Source organism: Chiloscyllium plagiosum, chromosome 21 (assembly GCF_004010195.1).
Source record: "Chiloscyllium plagiosum isolate BGI_BamShark_2017 chromosome 21, ASM401019v2, whole genome shotgun sequence".
Lineage (NCBI taxonomy): Eukaryota > Metazoa > Chordata > Chondrichthyes > Orectolobiformes > Hemiscylliidae > Chiloscyllium > Chiloscyllium plagiosum.
This window is the reverse complement of record NC_057730.1, coordinates 28,529,426-28,549,976: the sequence shown is the minus strand read 5'-3', so window position 1 is coordinate 28,549,976 and position 20,551 is coordinate 28,529,426. Positions and strand designations below refer to the sequence as shown.

At 39.5% G+C, this 20,551-nt stretch overlaps 1 protein-coding gene across 5 annotated transcripts in view; it reads left to right on the top strand.

Annotated features, from left to right (window-relative positions):
• The window catches only part of rbfox1 (RNA binding fox-1 homolog 1), a 1,725,607-nt gene that overhangs the window by 442,776 nt on the left and 1,262,280 nt on the right, over positions 1-20,551 (top strand). The window contains exon 1 of one of the 5 annotated variants that reach the window (XM_043711614.1): positions 5,695-5,827. The exons of 3 other annotated variants lie outside the window; for them this stretch is intronic. In XM_043711614.1, coding sequence (XP_043567549.1) covers positions 5,783-5,827 — 45 coding nt within the window. In that variant the 5' untranslated portion in view covers positions 5,695-5,782. Of the gene's footprint in view, positions 1-5,694; positions 5,828-20,551 lie in introns of those variants that run through there. One more of the 5 variants, XM_043711600.1, reaches the window with a different exon arrangement.

Here is a 20,551-nt window from a genome sequence, read left to right as displayed (position 1 = left end):
AAGGTTTGTGAGGCGCGACCTGCCCTTCACAAAACCATGCTATCCTTGATCACATTATTCCTATCCAGATGTTCATAAATCCTATGCCTTACAATTCTCTCTAAGATTTTGACCACAACGGAAGTGAGACTCACTGGCCTATAGTTACTAGGGTTATCCCTACTCCTCTTCTTGAACAAGGGAACCACATTTGCTAGCCTCCAATCTTCTGGCACTACTCCTGTAGACAACGAGGACATAAAAATCAAGGCCAATGGCTCTGCAATCTCCTCCCTTGCTTCCCAGAGAATCCTAGGATAAATGCCATCAGACCCAGGGGACTTATCTATTTTCACCCTTTCCAGAATTTCCAACACCTTTTCCCTACATACCTCAAAGCCGTCCATTCTAATGAAATAACAGTCCATATAAGTCTATACCTCAAAAGAATCTATGTGTCCTAGAAATTTATATGGGCAAGAGAATATGGCTCCACCTCAACATTAATGAGTATTAAATAACTTTACAATTTTTTTTGTTGATAGCCATGAATAATGTGAGGGGGGTACAGATGGTGCTCTAGGGTCCTAAAGGGGGAAAGCTAGATTCAATTCTACTAATCATTACCAAATTTTGCAAAGGCTTATTTAAAAGGTTTTAATTCTCTAATGTCCATATTTGAGGCTCAATACCTGTTTAAGAGAAGCCGCAGGATCACAATCATTGATACAGAGTCACCAATAGAATTTGGATGAAGGAGCTAAACGTATTGTAACAAAATTTGCTGATGGCCCAAGGGTCGTTAGGAGAGTAAGTTCTGAAGAATACATAAGGCGCCAGCAAAGGGTTCGATGAACAGGCACAAATTTGGCAGATGGAGTACAATATGGTGTAATGTGAATCTGTCCACTTTGAGAAACAGAATAGAAAATCAGCGTATTGTTGAAGTAGAGGAGGTTTGCAGAGCTCACTGGTACTGGGTGTCCTGGTTGAGGAATCACATCAAGTTAGCATGTGGGTACAGCAATTGATTACAGAAGCAAAGGAAATGTGGCTTTTTGCAAGGTGACTGCCACAGAATGGTAGAGATGTTTCACTACAGTTATACAGGGAACTGGAATGTTCTGAGTGCAGTTTTGATCACTTTATTTAAGAAAGGAAATAATTGCAATGGAAGCAGCACAAAGCAGTTCACTTGACTGATTCCTGGGATGAAGGAGTTGCCTTATGAAGAAAGGTTGGTGCATGTGCCCTTTGGAGATTACAAGAATGAGAGTGCATGCTGAAAGGTTGTTTCCCACTGTGGGGTGTCAGAATTTTTTTAAAAAATCATTCGGGGATTCAGAAATCGCTGGCTGGATCAGCATTTATTGCCCATGCTTTAAGTGCCCTTGAGAGAGCTGTCATCTTGAACCACTGCTGTCTAGGGCACAGGGGGACACAGTTTAAAAATAAACAGTTTTCTTGGAGAGATATTTTTCTTTGAGGTTTGTTAATCTGTGGCAGCTTATTCCTTGGAGATCAGTGGAGATCCACTCGAAGAGTCATACATTTTCTAATCAACATGTTTGGACATGTTATTACCCCATCTCGAGAGCAGGTAGGGCTTGAACCCAGGCCTCCTAGCATGCAGGTAGGGATACTACCACTAAACTTGAATATTTCTAAGGCTGAGTTAGGCAGTTTATTGATGGCATAAAGGACTAAAGAGTATGTGAGTGGGAAAGACCAGAAAGTAAAGTTGAGGCTGTAATCGGATCAACGTCAATCTTATCAAATTGGAAATATGCTCAAGGGGCTGAATGGCTATTCTTGCTCCCATTCCTCATGTGCATATGTTTTTGTGATTGGATTGTAGACCATCCTGAATTATGATAAGTCAAGCTGTTCTTAGTGCAATGGATGAATTAATTTATCCAGAAAATAGATGTTGGTCAGTCTTGTACAGAGATATTGTGGGCCTGCTTTAAGTGGAACTGGAAACATGGTTAAAAGAAACCCAGAGGTTTTCTGATGAGTAGAAGGTTAAAATGTTAACATCCTTAACCCTGTCACAAAACTGCTCTGTGTCACCCTCTTTCAGTTCCAATAGGATGGAGACTGAAACATTCCAAGGAAGACGTTTGAAACTTAATATTTCAGTGAGGCTGCAAGTCTCATTGTTATTCCCTCTTAAACTGAACCATGGATAGCTTGGTTTCCAAAGCCTCAGGGAACTAGGTGAGGACCTGAAGGCCTTTTCAATTGTTAGACCTCCTGGGTCCAGTTTGCTTTCCTAGGCAATCACCCATGACTAGGTCCCCCCTCAACCCTTCCAATGTGCCCCTGACCTGCACCATGAAAGCTTTGGCATTTTCTCTGAAAGCTTTGATCACATCTCAACTCCAAGTCTTTTGACCTGCCCTGAAGTCTCTGAACATATCCCAAGGTTTCGAACCTCCTGATGTTTCCATCACCACCCTCAGTCCTGTGGCCTCCCTCATGGATCTCCAAATCCCCCTCAAAATCATCAAGTACTGCTACGCGCCTTTGTTTTACTCCTTCAAAAGGCCCACAAATCCTCTTATATGTGACACCCCAATCCACCCTACACATCCTGATTTCAGAATCTGACTAGCTCTTTCCCATGGGACTTGAGGGTCCTGGGGATGGTGGTGGTGGAGATGAATGGTGGCAATCTGCACCCACACCACTCCTGAGATACCTCCCCACCCTGGGATCCATCTGGCCCTTCACTTGCCCTACTTCAGGGTACAGATTGACTACCTTGCCTTGCTGCTTTCAGTATATTGGTCCCAGTTGACTGGAAATCAGACTGAGCAAAGACCCAGACTGCGACCATCACTGTGCAGGTTGTGGAAATTAAACCCCTGTAAACAACATGGGGATCCCTCATTTCATATTTCCCCAGTCCTTATTAAAACCTAATCAAAGCAGCTTAAATAAATTAAAATCCAACCCACAGAGTTGTCCAAATCAAATGCAAACCTCATTTGATAACACCATATATGACCAGACCCATATTATTACCATTCTCATGACCGCCCAGCAAGGGCAGTTAACTGATTGATTAGATTCCCTACACTGTGCAAACAGGCCCTTTGGCCCAACCAGTCCACACTGACCCTCCGAAGAGTAACCCACCCAGACCCATTTCCCCTCTGACTTGCATCTTGCACTACGGGCAATTTAGCATGGCCAATTCACCTGAGCTGCACATCTTTGGGCTGTGGGAGGAAACTGGAGCACCCAGAGGAAACCCACGCAGACACGGGGAGAATGTGCAATCTCCACACAGACAGTCGCCCAAGGCTGGAATCGAACCTGGGACCCTGGTGCTGTGAGACAGCAGTGCTAATAAAGATTAGGAGTTATATATTAGGCAAAAGGAACGCTGAAGGAGAAAGCCCCAATGCATTCTTATGGTATGCTGTTGAAGTATTGTTTGAGCTCCTTTTTGTTGAAGTAAAGAAGTTGACATTTGAAGCCTTTTCTGGCAGCTGTGATTGCTTCTGTAGTTGGATTGTTTTCTTATGCTGGTTGGCTTCACAGGGCAACATCATTCGGAAGATAGAGAGGACTCCTGACCTTTGGCTCTGCAGGCTCTAAAGTTACGTTATGGAAGTAAACTGCAAATTTACAGCTGCTAAAATCTCTTTTCCTCGCTCTGATTGGAGAGATGTTTATTCTGGATGGTTCCAAATGGAAACTCTCTCTTTGTCTAGGCAATTTGTCTCTTTGAATTATTCTTAGTTGGCAAGCCAACTATTGCCAGATGACCTATACAAGACATTTTGCTGTATTTTAAGATGGCACCAAACAGTGGCCTCACTATACAATACCTTTCATTGTAAAATACACATGACAATAATCAGACATGACAATAAGTCAAAAACTTGCATTCCCGAAACATCTTCCCTTCCACCTACGACTTGTGACTTTTTTTCCTCATCAATGTCCAGTTTACATTCTCACAATGAGTTGTTGTCATCTGGGTGAGAGTTGTTACATGGCGGGCGTCAATGTAATCCACAGAGAACTTGCATAGTCAGGTGACTTGTAACAGCCATGTATTTAGGTTCTTGTGCCCATGTCCAGTTACAATCAGATGAAACTATTTTTTTGCAAAATGAGGTCAATTTTACAATTGCTTTTGTAAAAATTAACAACACGGTTGTGATAGTATTTCTGCAAGTTTTAAATACAGATGTGAATGTTAAGATTTTTTCAATAGTTAACAGTTTAATTGCCAACTTCAGTCACTACTGTTTGGTAATATTGAACTGATTCTATGGAATAATACATTTTGAAAAGGGTCATTTCTGCTCATGCTTGAAAATGAAAAACAGTTTGAATGTAAACTTCAGAATCTGATTCATCACAGAAACCTAATTTTACAAATGCACTCCACTAACAAATTTCTATAAATGGAATACACAGCTTAAAAATACCAATCAATATTTAAACGGTTAATACGTCCTGGAGTAAGCAAAACTCAGAATTGCATAAAATATAACTCCATCTTTAAAATTTTGTGTTAATGTTACAGGTTTATTCCAAGGCACCATTGTAACATTTACCTGAGCAGAAATGATTGGTAATTAAGAACAATCACCAAATAACTGTAAATGGTGGATATTTGAAGTAAGTTTAAAAAAAAAGTTCGAAAAATTCAGCAGGCCAGGCAATGTCTGTGGAACAAATCAGGCAGGGTTAACATTTCAGGTTAAAAAAGAACTTCACATCAGAACATTGTGGATTCTGGCAGAACATGATCAGCTTTAACTGTTTACCTTCCTCCCTTAATTGAGTAATAATTGATTGGTTGTAAAGTTATAGTCTGCAACACATATCTGGTAACCCAACACTTACAGTATTCGGACGTTGAATGCAGTTTCATAGTGGGTATTACGGTAGGTATCATAAATCACTGTGCAGTTTTTATATAAAATCTGCTCCATTAAGCTTCCTTGGAAGATTACAAGTGCATCCTCAAATGTGACAAATCATATTGAGATTGTTTAAGTTACCAAACCAGATCTCTATCAGACAACTAATAAGTGACATTAGCAGAGTAATCAGGACACCTTGAAGGATCACACATATTGATGGTTAAAAGCAAACTGTAAAGAAGCTAAACACATTTTTAAATCAGTCGGGAATGAGTGTGAATGTTGCTGCCTGTGTATTAAGGTGCTTTTGTGATTTAATGCTGAAACATTAGAAAATGCAGCAGAGACTGCTTTATTCCATATTAGAGTTTAAATCAAGTTGGGGAATCCCTAAATAATAATAATAGGTCTGATTGTCCAGCACCTACAGTCTTCAGTGTGCACTGGCTTCCATGTGTGGACACAACAGATTTTGCAAGGTGCCTTATTCTGTCATGTGGCACATATTTAATGCTTGAAAGAACAAGGAAGAGACACATGCAGCAGAAATAGATAGTACCTGAACCATTGAACTGTTATTTGCCATGCAGTGACTTGATTAGGCTGTATTGAGTGTCATTGTGATACAGGATAAGTAACAAAAGATTGGCCTCAACCCAATTGAGGAGACCTGCTGTATTTTGCTCCTGGCCCATTTGGTGACCTTTCCTTTTTTGTGGGCCAGCCTAAGAGCATTCCGTACCTGATCCAAACATTGTAAGGGAAGCAGAGGAGCAGAACAGAGTAAATGCACAGTAAGTGCGACAGATGTCTGTAGTCATTTATATTGCCAGCACGTGGGTATTTCTCATTCCTTCCCCTACCTCTCTGGTTCTCCTGGTGAGGGAACAGGAGGCATTTCACAGCCGAGAATGAAATCTTGGCAGCTAATTGCAGTCATGGGAGATGCCCTTCAGGTAAGGCAGTGGAAGACTTTAAACAATTAAGGACAGCTTGTGAGTCAGGGGGCTGAATTGCAAGGCTCGTTGTTGGGGAGGCTGTTGGGACAATGTGACACTGAATAGCTGCTTTTCCTGCGTTGCTTTTGTTCCTGCTGAATTGCAGAACATAAATTAATACGGAAAGGTTAGTGTTCGTATGTGACTGTTAGCTTGGTTATCAGGAGGGGGATTTGTAAAACTGCTGAAATGAATGGCAGAGGGATGCAATATAACAATGCAGAATATTATGTGCTTGAAAGCTGTGTGTCTTATACCTATGAGTGTTAACCCTGTAAGGATTGAGTGTGCTTTGAAGTGTATTGCATTTTTCAAAATTCTGAGAGTTTCACACTCTGCTGAATGCTTAAATAATGGTCTATTGTTCACAATCATCCCCTTATTCCTAACTGTTTCCCAGCTTAGAGTATTGTATCGCTATAGCACTTGGTAGAATTCAAATGTGTTTTTGATCATTTTAATTGTTATTATAATTGAAATTCATTGACAAAGCAGGGATGAATCTTATCAGACTCTGATGCTGAATCTTTCTAATGAGGTATAAAGATGCAAAGTGTAATCTGTGTTGTAAAATCACAAAGCAATATTTTAAATTGCTGTAAGAATGCTAGCATGTTCCTCAAAGGGTTACAATAACATTGGTTAGACTACAAAGGAGAAATTGCATTGCCCGTGTGCCAAAGTGTGGAGTACAGTGCATCTGAAACTCTGCTGAGCTTATAAAGTATTTAGTATTTTCATGCTCTTCCCTGTTTGACCATCTGTCGCTACAACATGATAAACTGTCGAATTCAAGAACACAGGAATTTTTGAGTTTCTAAAAAAAGAGACATGAATGCTGCCAGTACTGCCAGGGTGTAGAAGAATGGAGAAAGTGATGAGTGCTTTTGTCTTTATCAGGGAACAAAGGGAATAAAAAGGTACACTTTTAAAACAGAACTTTTTCATATGCATTTTCATATGCGCTTTTGAAGGATTTTTGAGAATTTTTAAACCGTTGAAGTGGAAAGCAACCTGCATGCCGCAAAACTTTATTTCCTTACTCTGAATGTTCAGCTGATTCAAATTAACATTGAAGTAAATGGTCACCTTATTTAATTTGATGTAGGAAAAAATAAGAATGATCTTTAAGTATTTTTATTGTGATTTCAATGTAACTGAAATGTACTTTGATTGGACAGTGAAGTGCCAATTCTGCAAGGGACATGTGCTGAAGAAATTATGATTTGAGGGTCAGTCTACTTTATCGAAAGTAATTTGAAGTAGACATAATTTTGTCCAAATTCCTATCCCTTTTAACAAATCTTTTTGTTAAATTGTAATTGAACGCTGGCTTACAAATAGTTACTCAGTAAATGTGTTTAAATCTGATCGTATATAAACTGATAACATTAAACAATTTTTAAACCCTTGCACTGTATTCTATTTAACCATGTACTCTGAAATTCAATCTAAGTATTTACATTAGAAAACAGGAAACAGAAATGTAGTTATACCAGATTGATTTGACTTACAAATGGTACTTTTTGTCTGAGGTTGATCAGTGACAATGTGCTTGACTGTATTTTATGAGCTCAAACAATCTGTACAAGTAGGGACATTTATTGTCATAATTAGACTTTTATATTTAACTATTCTGCATGGAAGAGGATTTCCATACATGGAAAATGGTTAGATGTTTTTAGTGTTCTCACAGTCTGAAATTTATTAGTACAGGAAACTTAAAAAAATAGATTTGTCTAGTGTGTTTTATTTATGTAGTTTGATATTTATTTTTCATTTTTGATGAGATTTTGAGTTTAGGACTTGTTTTCTGAAAGTATAAATATGTAACCTTTAAATATACCTTACATGGCATGAATCAATGGAATGTCTTGCAGTTTCTTTAAAAAGTTAGAACCATATCCTTGTAACCCTGCATTTCCCACAGCTAATCCCTGGCTCGCCTGTACATCCCTGGACACTATGGGCAATTTAGCATGGCGAACTCACCTAATCTGCACATCTGTGGACTGTGTGAGGAAACCCATGCGGATACAGGGAGAATATGCAAACTCCACACAGACAGTCCTCCGAGGGTGAAATCAAATCCAGGTCTCTGGCTGTGTGAGGTAGCAGTGCTATCCACTGAGCCACCATGCCATCCCATAGCCTGAACCATTCTTATGCCTTTTTCCTGGAACTATCTTCTGTTTCGGGCACATTGCCTTTGCAAATTTGGGGCATAACTACAGTTACAGTGTCTCACAGAATGATCACATTATTAATGTTTCGTGGGGAATAATGTAGATTGTAAAATCACATGGTGGTTAATTATATTTGTGAAGCTGCTTGGGATAGCCAAGTTTGTGGTGTGGATTTAGAATATCATTTCAAAATATGATTTGTTTTCAGAGTAATTGGTCTGATACTTTGAAATTTTACATCATGTAATCTTTTGGGCTTTCTGATTTTCATTAAGTGTAATTTCTGGTGCAATTCCATTCCTATCAAATGTTCATGAGAGGCTACTAAAATAAATTTCTAATGATTCATTTCTAAACAAAAATATCTATCAAAATTACATTTAATTGGGAAGGAATCATGAATTATATCCAGTTTTTTAAAAGTGTGAAAAATAATTGAGTTAAGTTCTACACAATAAAGTTCATATTTTTGTCACTATATACAAACAAAATTAAGCACAATTACTTTCTTCTTATTTACTCATGGGATGTGGGCATCATTGGTTGGCATTTTTTGCTTATCCCTAGTCGGCCTTGAGAAGGTGGTGGTGAGCTGTCTTCTTGAACCACTGCAGTTCACTTGCTGTAGGTTGACCCACTACGCCTTGAGGGAGGGAATTCCAGGATTTTGACCCAGCAACAGTAAAGGAACAACGATATATTTCCATGTCAGGATGATGAATGGCATGGAGGGGAAGTTGTAGATGGTGATGTTCCCATGTATCTGCTGCCCTTATCCTTTGAGATGGAAGTGGTTGTGCTTTTGGAAGTTGCTGTCTGAGGATCTTTGGTGCATTTCAGCAGTGCATCTTGTAGATAGTACACACTGCTGCTGCTGAGTGTTTGGTGGTGGAGGGAGTGGATGCTTGTGGATCTTACCAACCACAAAGTTGTATGCATGCAGATTGTTACTTGTCTTTTTAGAATTTGTTAACCTTCAAGTTTATGACAATTAAGGAAACTTTTACTGAACATGGTTCTGTTCATTGGACTCCAGTCTTCTCAAGTGCTCATTCAAGACAAGTAGATTTCACCTTTTTTGGCTCATAATCTCTGTACATTCTCCTGTAAACTGAAATTATTTGTCTTAAAAATCAATAGGGCAGACTTTTCTGAACTCTCATTACAGTAATGTACTGACACGATATGACAGACCTGAAAGCCTTGTCTTGGCACATACTTTGTATGATTTATTATGTATTCCAATAGAGTAAACTATCTCCACTTGGAATGAGTAATTTTGTGTTTATTATGATTAAGTGATTGTACACTGACACTTAGGCAACTCACAAATTAGAATGAATGAACTGGCTCAGGTTTGGGGATTTATTTAGTTTTGTTTATTGAGCCAAAACTAATATAAACCCTTTGGTTACAAACTGCGATTTCTCATCATTTCCCATCCTAATTCTATGAAATGGTTCTTGAAGGTGGCATTACTTGTGCAATAGGCATCAAAAATAACTGCTCCGACTGCATTTTCCAATGTTATCTTCAAGATTCTCCTACAGGCACGAGGGACTAAATATGATTCCAGAGTCATTCCAGAAAATGGCAATGAGGGTCCAAAATGAGAGGTGATGCATGTGTATCCACCCCACAATAAACATTTGCCAAGCATAATATTGGTATGGATCCAGGCCTGCAGACTGCACAACAGAGATATCTGAAAGTGCATTGTTGTAGTAAAGAAGGGTACTCCATTTTTAAACCTTGGTCTGATATGTCACCTAATTTATCACATAGCAAACTGATAAATAAGTGGCAGCTCTAGTACTTAGCAGCATCCTGTGGGCTCATTCCCTCTGTGGTCCTCTTGGGGAGGAAATCAACTGCTGAGCCTTTCACCAGAAATTTTCTCCATTAGTTTGCCTTACAACTATTTGATTTCACGCTCAAGGAGGTAGGTCTGCGTTTGAGGTGCGGGTAAGAAACTGCGTTAGAGGAGGCCTAATAGGTCGTCAAGAGATATTTTTCAAATCTCAACCTGATCAGGGATCAATGTTTGAGACGCTTGTGCTTCATCGAGGAAGCTGTCCCTGAGCTTTGTCACCTGCTGCAGCCACAATGGAAAAACCATGGGGCACTGACTGCACAGCCTGCGGCTGTCAAAGGTCATTATTGCTCTTACCATTTACATCACAGGCTCCAGCAGAGGACAACAATAGCTACTCTCAGTTTGCCCTACACTGCTGTTTGTTCACATCATCAATGCTGTATTCTTCAGAAGAAACACTGACATCTCTTTTCCTGTGGAAAACGCACAGCAGGACAAGTCTACGTTGGCTTTCCAGGGATTGCAGGTTTTCTCAATGTACAAAGATAATAAAATTCGTCCTCAGTTGAAAACAGATTCTTCAATTCCTCAATTTCCACCCTGTTTGCAGCCTTAAGCAACACACCTTGCAAGCCTGTGAAACAGCTATGAATCATTCAATCCTCTACATATCGGCTCATCCCAACTCGATCCCCAACTGAAATGTCAAGTCAAATGCTGATTACTTGATGTTAAGGAAAATACCTTAAATTACAGTCTGAAGGAGATATGTCTGACTATGTGCTCTGTTAATGAGACACAATATAATTACCTCAGGAACGGATGCATTGTCATATTGCTTTGCATTCTCTCTTACAACCTTGTGGCATGATGAAGCTTAAGTAAAGTAAATGTTTTCCTTACCTTGGCAGTCGCTGCAGTTTTTTTTAGCAGCACAATGCGACCATAATGTAGTACGGTGGCAGCAAATTGAAGCAGGTGGTGGGGCCGAATTAAGCAGCTAAGTGTCTGAATTGGCACAGAATATTCACAAGGTATCATTTTGTATCTGTTCATGCTGTGTCAGAATTCTTGGACTGACCCATCTTTCAACATAAAAGACTAAATAATCTATTATACTGTCTCTTCTCGGTTCACAGTACTGACTGAGAATGGATTATATGGCATGTATGCTGGCCAAACTTCGACACAGTTTTCTCTGACTGGAATATGTTCTTCATCAGATTTCTGTCATTTCTGATTTCACTCAGTCATTGTTTTGTTTTTGATAAGACTTGTGGTTGTTATCACTCTAAACTTTACCATCTCTTCAATGAAAACTGCATGCTATTTCTTTGGTCCTTGTTTTTATTTCCCCTGAATCCCTGTGTAGTATTTTCTGTAGTCTCCTGTGCTTTTGGTATATATTCTGGGTTTGTAACTGTTATGGTTGGAGCAGATCCTAAACTAAAATTTCACTTGATAGATAAATTGTTATTTCATGTGTTGTTTTTTTTTCTGAACATGCAATGATTCAGGTCTGGTTTTAACAAAAAAAAAGGAGATTTATTACACATGCGAAAAGAGGGTTATTATAATAAACCAAGCTATTGACATAACGCAATTTAAAAGATTTTGAAACAGACAAGAATAGCCCCATGGAGACACTCTAATCCCAATTCTACCACGAGCTTTACCCAGAAGACTTGCTACTTCAGGGATATCCCAGTTATCCTTCGCTCTGGTGCCATCTTTAAAAGTATGCCCAGGCTAGCACTGTCCAGACCTCCCCAGCATGGATCCTTGTTTTGTGGACAGGGACCTGGAGGTCCTGGTTGATGGCGTGGAGCAATGGAGGGACGTCCTCTTCCCCGAGGACCAGTGGTTGAGGCCATTACACCAGACCCTGACAGCTGATGTTGCCAGGCGAAAGTGAGGACTACAGATGCTGGAAATTAGACTCAAGATTACAGTAATGCTGGAAAAACACAGCAGGTCAGGCAGCATCCGAGGAACAGGAAAATTGACATTTCATGCGGGAGCCCTTCATCACTGAAGGAAGAAGGTCAATGACCATCTCCACTCCAACAGGCTTAATGTCACCATTTTCTCTCTGTTGCCTCGCACTCGCTGATTCTCTGCTACAGCATCCATGTCCCGCCAAAGTTCAGACTTAGAAACATAGAAACATAGAAAATAGGTGCAGGAGTAGGCCACTTGGCCCTTCAAGCCTGCACCACCATTTAATATGATCATGGCTGGATATGCAATTTCAATATCCCATTCCTGCTTTCTATCCATATCCATTGATCCCTTTAGCCACAAGGGCCACTTTAGAATATATCTAATGAACTTGCCCCAACAGCTTCCTGTGGTAGAGAATCTACAGGTTCACAGATCTGAATGCAGAAATTCTTCCTCATCTCAGTCCTGAATGGCTTACCCCTTAATTCTGACCCCCTATTCTTATACTCTACCATTCTCATCAGTGCATGAAATATCTTGTCTCACCCACCAGAATCCTCCACACCTGTATGCCTTCTGTGCGTTGGCAGAGATGTTTTCCGAATCCATAAGGATTTACTCACTTTGAGCCAAAGAGAGGAAGTGAACATCCCCGAGATGCAGCCTGCTCCATCTGTGGTCTGGGTCCCTGGCCCTGAACACAAAGTATCCTAGCAATAGCATTGTCATCATTGTTGCTGGTGCACTTTGAGGTGCAGTTTCAGAATGCACAAAAGTGCACAAGAAGTGGATTGGAGATATGACTCACAGAGAGGCTAGCGTGTGCCTAATGCCAAAGTCTGTAGTATGGGATGCATTGGGATCAGATCTGGGGAAGATGGAACTAATTCTGGGCAGGACTGGGATCAATATCCCTGGAGGAAAGTTTGCTAATGCTGTCAGGTAGGGTTTAAGTTAAAATGGTGGGGGGTGTGAACCTGAACAGGGAACATAGAAAGGGGTAATACAAATGAAAGACAAAAAAATAAGAAATGAAAGTGGAAGGCAGAGAAATTGAGGGCAAAAACCAATGGGACCATAGTACAAAATAAAACAAAGATGATTAATAAAGATTAAAGAACAAGCCTAAAGGCATTGTGCCCTAATGTATTCGCAATACAGTAGATGAATTAACAACACAAATTGATGCACACAATTATATTATAATTGTAATTACAGAGTCATAGTTTAGGCTGATCAAGGATGGAGAGTAAACATCCAGGGGTATTCAAGAATTAGGAAGGACAGACAAATGAGAAAAGAGGTGAGGTAGCATTGTTAGTGAAGGAGTAACTCATTCAATAGTGAGGAAAGACATTGGCTGAGAAAATCATGATATATAGTTGGAGATATGAATTACCAAGGTGTAGAAAACATTGATGGAGATTCTCTATTGACTCCCAAACAGTGGCAGAGATCTAAGGAAAGGTATTAAACCAGAGATGAGAGACCCATGCAATAAGGGTCCAACTACAATCATGAACAACTTTAATCTATATATAGATTGGACAACTGGAGAGCAAGTTTTTCCAGACTTGACATTGTGCAATGAAAAAAGATTAATTAATAGTGTTCTTGTAGTTTGGGGAAGAACAATCACAAAATGATAGAATTGTTCATTAAGCCGGAGAGAGAAGTTGAATCCAAAACTAGGGTCCTGAATCTAAATAAAGAGAATTATGAGTGTTTGAAATTTGAATTGACAATGATGAATTGGCCACCTTATGAAAAAGGTTATCAATGGATAAGCAATGGCTAATGTGTAGGCAAAATATGCATGAATTACCACAATTATTCATTCCTTATTGATTTCTCATTCATTCCTTATTCATTATTGGTACAGTAGTAAAACAGGACTTACAAAAGAAATTAGAGATAGTGTTAGAATCAAAGCGGAGACAAATAAAATTATCAGAGAAAGCAGAAAGCCTGAGGACTGACTGCAGTTTAGAAATCAGCAAAAGAGGACAAGAAAAAAATGATTGGGTTGGGCGGTGGGAGTGAGAGTATGAGAATAAACTTACAAGGAACATAAATACTGACTGTAAAACCTTCTCTAAATATGTGAAGAAAAAATAAACTGTAATGAGGAACAAAGAATTGGCAGAAAAATTGAACACGTATTTTGGCCTGTTTTCACAAATGATAAAAGAAATAATTTCTCAAAAATGTTAGAGAACCAAATATCTCAAGAGGAGGAGGAATAAAGAAAATCACTATTCATTAAAAAAAAGGGTGTTAAGAAATTAATGGGGTTCAAGGCTGACACATTCCCAGGGCCTGATAAATTCATAAAGGAAATGGCCATGGAAATATTGGCTGCATTGGTGACCATCTTCCAAAATTCTTTAGACTTTTGAGCAGTTCCCACAGATTGAAGGGTGGGAAGTGTAACCCCACTATTTAAAGAAGGAGGCATAGAAAAAACAAAGAATTACAGACCAGTTATTGACAAATCTATTGTGGGGAAAATGCTAGAGTCTACAATCAAAGATGTTAGAAAGCATTAACAGAAATTGACAAAGCTGGCATGAGTTTGAAACAGAAATCAAACTTAATTAATCTTCCAGGGTTTTGCTGAGTATACAATTGGTTAGATAGATAAGGAAGAACCAGTAGATGTGGTGTATTTGGATTTCGGGAAGGCCTTTGTTAAGGTCCTATATGACAGCCTAATAGGCACAATGGAAGCTCAAGGGACATAGTTTGGTGGAACCAAATGCAATATTTTCAAGTTTGCTGTGGTTGGGATAGTGAATTGTGAGGAAGATGGAAAGAAGCTTCAAGTTGATTGAGTTAAGTTGAGTGTGTGGGCAAACATATGGCAGATGCAATATAGTATGGATTAACGTGAAGTTATACACTTTGGTGTGAAAATCAGAAAGGCAGCATACTATTTAAAATGTAATATATTGGTGAATGTGGAAATACAAAGGATCTGGGTGTTTCTAATAAATGGAAATAAATTGGCATGTGCAGCAAGCAATTAGGAAGGCAAACAGTGTGTTGTCCTTTATTGGAAGAAGATTTGAGTTCAGAAGCAGGGATATCTTACTGTAGTTATGCAGGGCCTTGTTAAAATGGCAACTGGGGTATTGTATGTCATTTGGGTCTTGCTACCCAAAAGAGGATATATTTGCCATAGAGATAACGGAACTGTTGTACGAGGAGAGATTGGTTCAACTGGGTCTGTATTCACTACAGTTTAGAAGAGTGAGAGGGGAACTGATCGAAACCTATAAAATTCTGACAGGGCTAGACAGACTAAATGCAAGGAGCATGTCTTCCCTGATTCGGGAGTCCAGAAACATAGGTCATCGGCTCAGACTATGTGATAAACCATTTAGGATGGAGTTGAGGCAACACTTCTTCATCCAATGAGTGATCAGCTTGTGGAAGCGGGTCACTGAGTGTGTCCAAGAAAGAGACACTAATGTCTAAAAATGGATCCAAGGCAACAAGGGGAATGGAGAGAAAGCAGGAAATTGGTGTTGAGATAGAGGATTAGCCATGATCATATTGAATAGCAGTACAGGCCCAAAGGGTCAAATAGCCCATTCCTGCTTCTAGATTCCAGGTTTCTATTAACAAAAGTCTATTCATCCAGAATTAGTGTTGGTCTGGTGTGAACAACATTTTAAAAAGTAAGTTCCAAACATCTGTCACTCTTTGTGTGTAGAATTGTTTCCTGGTTTACTCCTGAAAAGACTGGCTTCAATTTTTAGACCATAGGCCTACATTTCCCAAACAGCAGCACGAGTTTATTTCAACCCACCCTTTCTGTTTTCATTGTTATCATGAAAACTTTTGTCAATCAATTATCCCGTAACCTTGTAAATTCTAGGGAATTCAACATTAATTTCTGTATTTTCTTCCATGTAACTTAGTCCCTGGAGATCAGATATCCTGCTGATAAATCTATACAGTGTTTTCTCTCAAGCAAATCTATCTTTCCAAGGTATGGTGTTCAGAACAGTGTACTAGAGTTTTCTCTAAGATAATTCACTGAAGTGCCGGCTGATAGATTCAATTTGAACAATGCAAATATTAGAAAAAATGTAAATGATTGAAAGTAAATGATTATCATATTTAAACTTCTGTTTACATTTTAAACTTAATACCAATATAACTTTGCATATATTATATACTTCCTAAATTAATCTTCAGTGGCAAACATTTATATTAGAACCACCCTTCCTTACTTTATATTTGAATGGTATCCTAGTGTGTAAAATTTAACATTTAACATTTAGACATTATAATGCCATTGGTTCATATCTTAAAATATCATTATTGGTGATAGTGACAGTGTGATTAAATGCAGAATTATTTTGAATCACATCTTCTTGCAACATATAAGCTTTTAAGGGGACTTGACAGGTTAGGTGTGAAGAGATTGTTTCCCCTTGTGGGAGAGTCGAGAATCAGAGGGCATATTTCAGACTAAGAGGTTCCCCACTTAAACCAGAGATGAGGAAGAATCTCTTTCCTCCAAGGGTTGGAAATCCGTGGAATTCCTTACCACAGAGAGTTATCATTATTCAAAGCTGAGACAGACAGATTTTTGACCAGTAACGGAATCCAGGGTTCTAGGGAAAAGCAGGAAAGTGGAGTTGAAGATGAGTAGATCAGCCATGATCTCATTGAATGATGGAACAGATTTGATGGGCTGAATGGCCTACTTCTGCTCTGACATCTTATGGCCTTATCTTTAAAGTGAACTTTGCAGCAGTCATCGCATGTTGGAAGAAGCAAATTTAGAAGAGGCTGAAAAATGTTGTAGAACTGTTTGAATCCTCAAAAATGACTGCTCTGGGACTTTTGGAAGCCTTTGCTTTAGAAATTAAAATCCTACCCAAAGTTGTGTTTCATCTCCCAGATGGGGTGACTGCTTTGTTGAACACCCCTGTTCAGTTTGCATGCATGACCCTGAGTTACCAGTCACCTTTCATTAGGACTCTCCACCTTACACTCACTCTGACCCCTCTGTCCTCAGCCTTCTGCAATGCTCCAATGGAACTCAATGTAAATTCGAGAAACAGCACCTCATCTTTTAGATTGACATTTCTGGATGCAACATTGAGTTCAACAATTTTGAACCATGATCCCAGCTGCCAATTTGAAAAACTTTTTTTTGTCATTTATTCTCTCCTGTCTTCCGCCCTATCATGGAACTTCCATTTTGTTCTTTGTCCACTTTCCTCAAACCCACTACATTTCTAACTTTTCTCACTTCGCATGAAAGGTCATTGGCGTGAAACGAGAAACTGCGACTTTCTTCGCCAAAGCTGCCAGCACTATTAATGTTCATGATAGATGAGGGTATTTTACTCAATTCAAAACTTTACTCTTTGTGATACAGGAGGGATTTGTGCAAACTACAGATTACCAACATGAGCTGGGCAGCATTGTAGAAATTGCTGGGATTTCGGCCCCATATCCATCTTAGATACTAAGCTTGACACTGCATCAATTCAAATCAGAAATTCAACAACAGATCTTTACAGCCACTTTGAAAAGAGAAAATCATAGGCAGGCAACATATTCACATGGAGTACTATTGCTTTTGTATGTAGCTTCTTTATTTTATGAAAAAAATGTTTTTGGAGGATGTATGAGGTTGCAATTTGTTTACATTTTAAAACTATTTCTCCCGGTAGGTGACTTCAGCTTACAATACAGGTGGGCTATAAAATTAATGCTGTGGTGATGCTGTCTGAAACAACCAATTCCTCGTTGTTTAAAGGCCTCCTCCCACCACTGCCCACTGGGTCTGCTACTCCGGCTCTGCTGGAAGCCTAAACATACCTTAGAATCCAGCTCTATGACTCCTCATTGGGGACTGCTTCAAATCCCAGCAGCCAATCCTGTTGTTCAGCAACTCTTGAATATGAGCTATGCTCCCAGGTGGGAGCAGAAGTCTCACCCTGAGCCACTTCATGGTCCAACATTCATAAAGTGGTGACAGATCGGATCTGGTCATTCATATTTTAAGTTGGTTTTGACCCATTAGCTGAGGGTTGGGGTTATATGTTTCACACAAAATTCTGGCCACCATTTCCGTGTTCTTACCACGAAAGTCACATTTACAGTATACCTGTGCTTTTACCTTTATCCTCTATTTTATGTGTGACACCAAATGTGTTAGCAAAATCCTTTCACAATTTCAACATTTTCTTGTGATTCTATATCCAGAATTGTGCATAAAATGTAGGACAAGTAATAACTTTGCAATTTCAGTATGTATTGTTCAGCACTTTTACAGTATTTTATCTCTGGCCCTATTTTGGAGTTTTTACATGGTGTATCAGAATGGTTTAGGTACTTGTGTAACAAGCAGATGATTTAAAAGTTACAGAAATGCTCTGTGTTTTTATTTCAAGTGATAAATTTGTGCCTTTAAGTTCATAAATGTAATAAAAATACGGTTCTCTTTAGCAGAATGTAAGAGCTTGCGGTCCCTGAAATATCTATCGTTCACGAGACACATCACAACGTTTCTGTCAAACTGAGACTAGTATCAGCCAATCTCCATGTTGGAGACAATGTGAATTTGAAATGCATACTTTTACTTCATCACAAAATAAAGGAATACATTTGCATTTTGACTTTGTATGTTGCTAAACTGAAAGCCACATCATGGTTCTGGGTAATGTTAAATAATTTTCCTTTGGAGTTTTCAGAATTTGTGCTGCATTTGTACTACAATTTTTGAAAAGTAGATACAGAAAATTCAACAGAACAGCCCAATTTTTAAGGCATGAAGCAGCCTCTTAACTTTTCCAAAATGGTAGATTCCTTGCCGGTGTTTTTTTCAAAGGAATTCTGCAATATGTAGAGGTTGATTGCCAGCTTATCATGTCAAGTTTCTGGTATTCTACCATTCTTAGTAGCCAAATCGCTGATAATGTTGCTGCCTATAGGGTTTTGAGTTCAGGAATGAGTAGTAAAAGAGAACCAGATAACAGGAGCAGCTATATTGGAACCCCTGGCCATAATGGATAATCAGAGAATTTCTTACATTGCTTCAGTATATAAGATGCTGTTACATGATTGTTTTAATTCATCTGTGGGATGTGGGCATTGCTGGCTGTCCAGCATTTATTGCCCATCTCTAGTTGCCCTTGAGAAGGTGGTGATGGTGAGCTGCCTTCTCAAACAGCTGCAGTCCACCTGCTATTGGTTGACACACAATGACATGAGGAGAAAGTGAGGTCTGCAGATGCTGGAGATCAGAGCTGAAAATGTGTTGCTGGAAAAGCGCAGCAGGTCAGGCAGCATCCAGGGAACAGGAGAATCGACGTTTCGGGCATAAGCCCTTCTTCACAATGACATGATCAAGGGAATTCCAGAATTTTGACCCAGCAACAATGAAGGAACAGCGATACATTTCCAAATCAGGATGGTGAGTTTCTAGGAGGGGAACATGAAGGTGGTGGCATCCTTGTATTTGTACGTCGAAGTGGTCATGGATTTGGAAGGTGCTTTCTGCGGATCTTTGGTGAATTTCTGCAGAGATATGTTACCTACTGCAGCCAATATTAAAGCTCAAGCCAGGGCTGGTCACCAAGATCACATTGGCCCTTAGCTTTCCTGTCAATGGGCTTCTTTCAGATCCCAGGATGAAAAGTCAGTGATATCTTGTTGTTCACTGACCACAATTGTGTCAGAGGGCACCAACGTTCTCTATGTCTGGAGGCAATGCTCCTTATAGTTATATGGACCTAACATTTTTTACACAGGCTATGTTCAGATCAGCCTTATTGAGCGAGTAGGGTACAAAGTTGTGCAAAAAAGGTTAAAGGCGCTGCACGCTTAAAGAAATTCTCACCATGACAGCTACTGGAGTCTAACTTCAAAGTAATTGATCAGGAATACAAAATTAGTCTCATTAATGGTAACTGTGACAACTGTCATTAGTTGTTATAAAAATCTGCTTCAATAATAACTTTCCTTTAGGAAAGGAAATCTGCTGAGGGAACCATCCATGTGCTTGTTTACTGACGTTGGTGCTTCCCCATTGCGACAGCTCAGGAATTGAAAGTTACTGAACTTCAGGGGGTTCAGGATTGACTAGTCCTGGAGCATAATGGTTTTGATGTAGTTTGTAAGCGCATCTTAACATAGACCAAGGACAGTTTACCACTAATGGTTGCATGGAACTCGCAAGAATATTGGTGTATCTGGCAGGGTGTTACAATAAAAAATGATTAGTAGGTGCCTTCCACACAGATAGTGGCTCAGTACTTCACCAGCCCTCAAAGGGAACAGAATGCTTAATTAATCTGATGTCCTGCAAAATCTTGTCAGCTCTGACCTCCATAGCCAAGTGAACAGCTCTCCTAGCTTCCATTGTCAGCAGTTTGAGCTGTGAGGGGAAGCTTCATGGTGGGGACTGTGGGGGGAACATGGAGTGTAATGAAACTGACCATGTTGTCAGTGTGGAAATAAAATGCTCTCCATTCTCTGAGACAAGCTGCAGTGGGGTCGTCCATGCTTTATACCAACATAAGGTCATTAGCAGCCTACCCAGGTAACTATATCTTTTTCTGGTACTTTGCCATAACCTGTTATAACCTTTGGTCAGAAAGGTAACCAAAAAACGCATCCCCTGGCAAGCTGACACTTTTGGCATCATGTCTCCTTTCGCTAGCTCTTGTTCGCTTTTGCCATTGGTTCGACATATGTCAATGATCT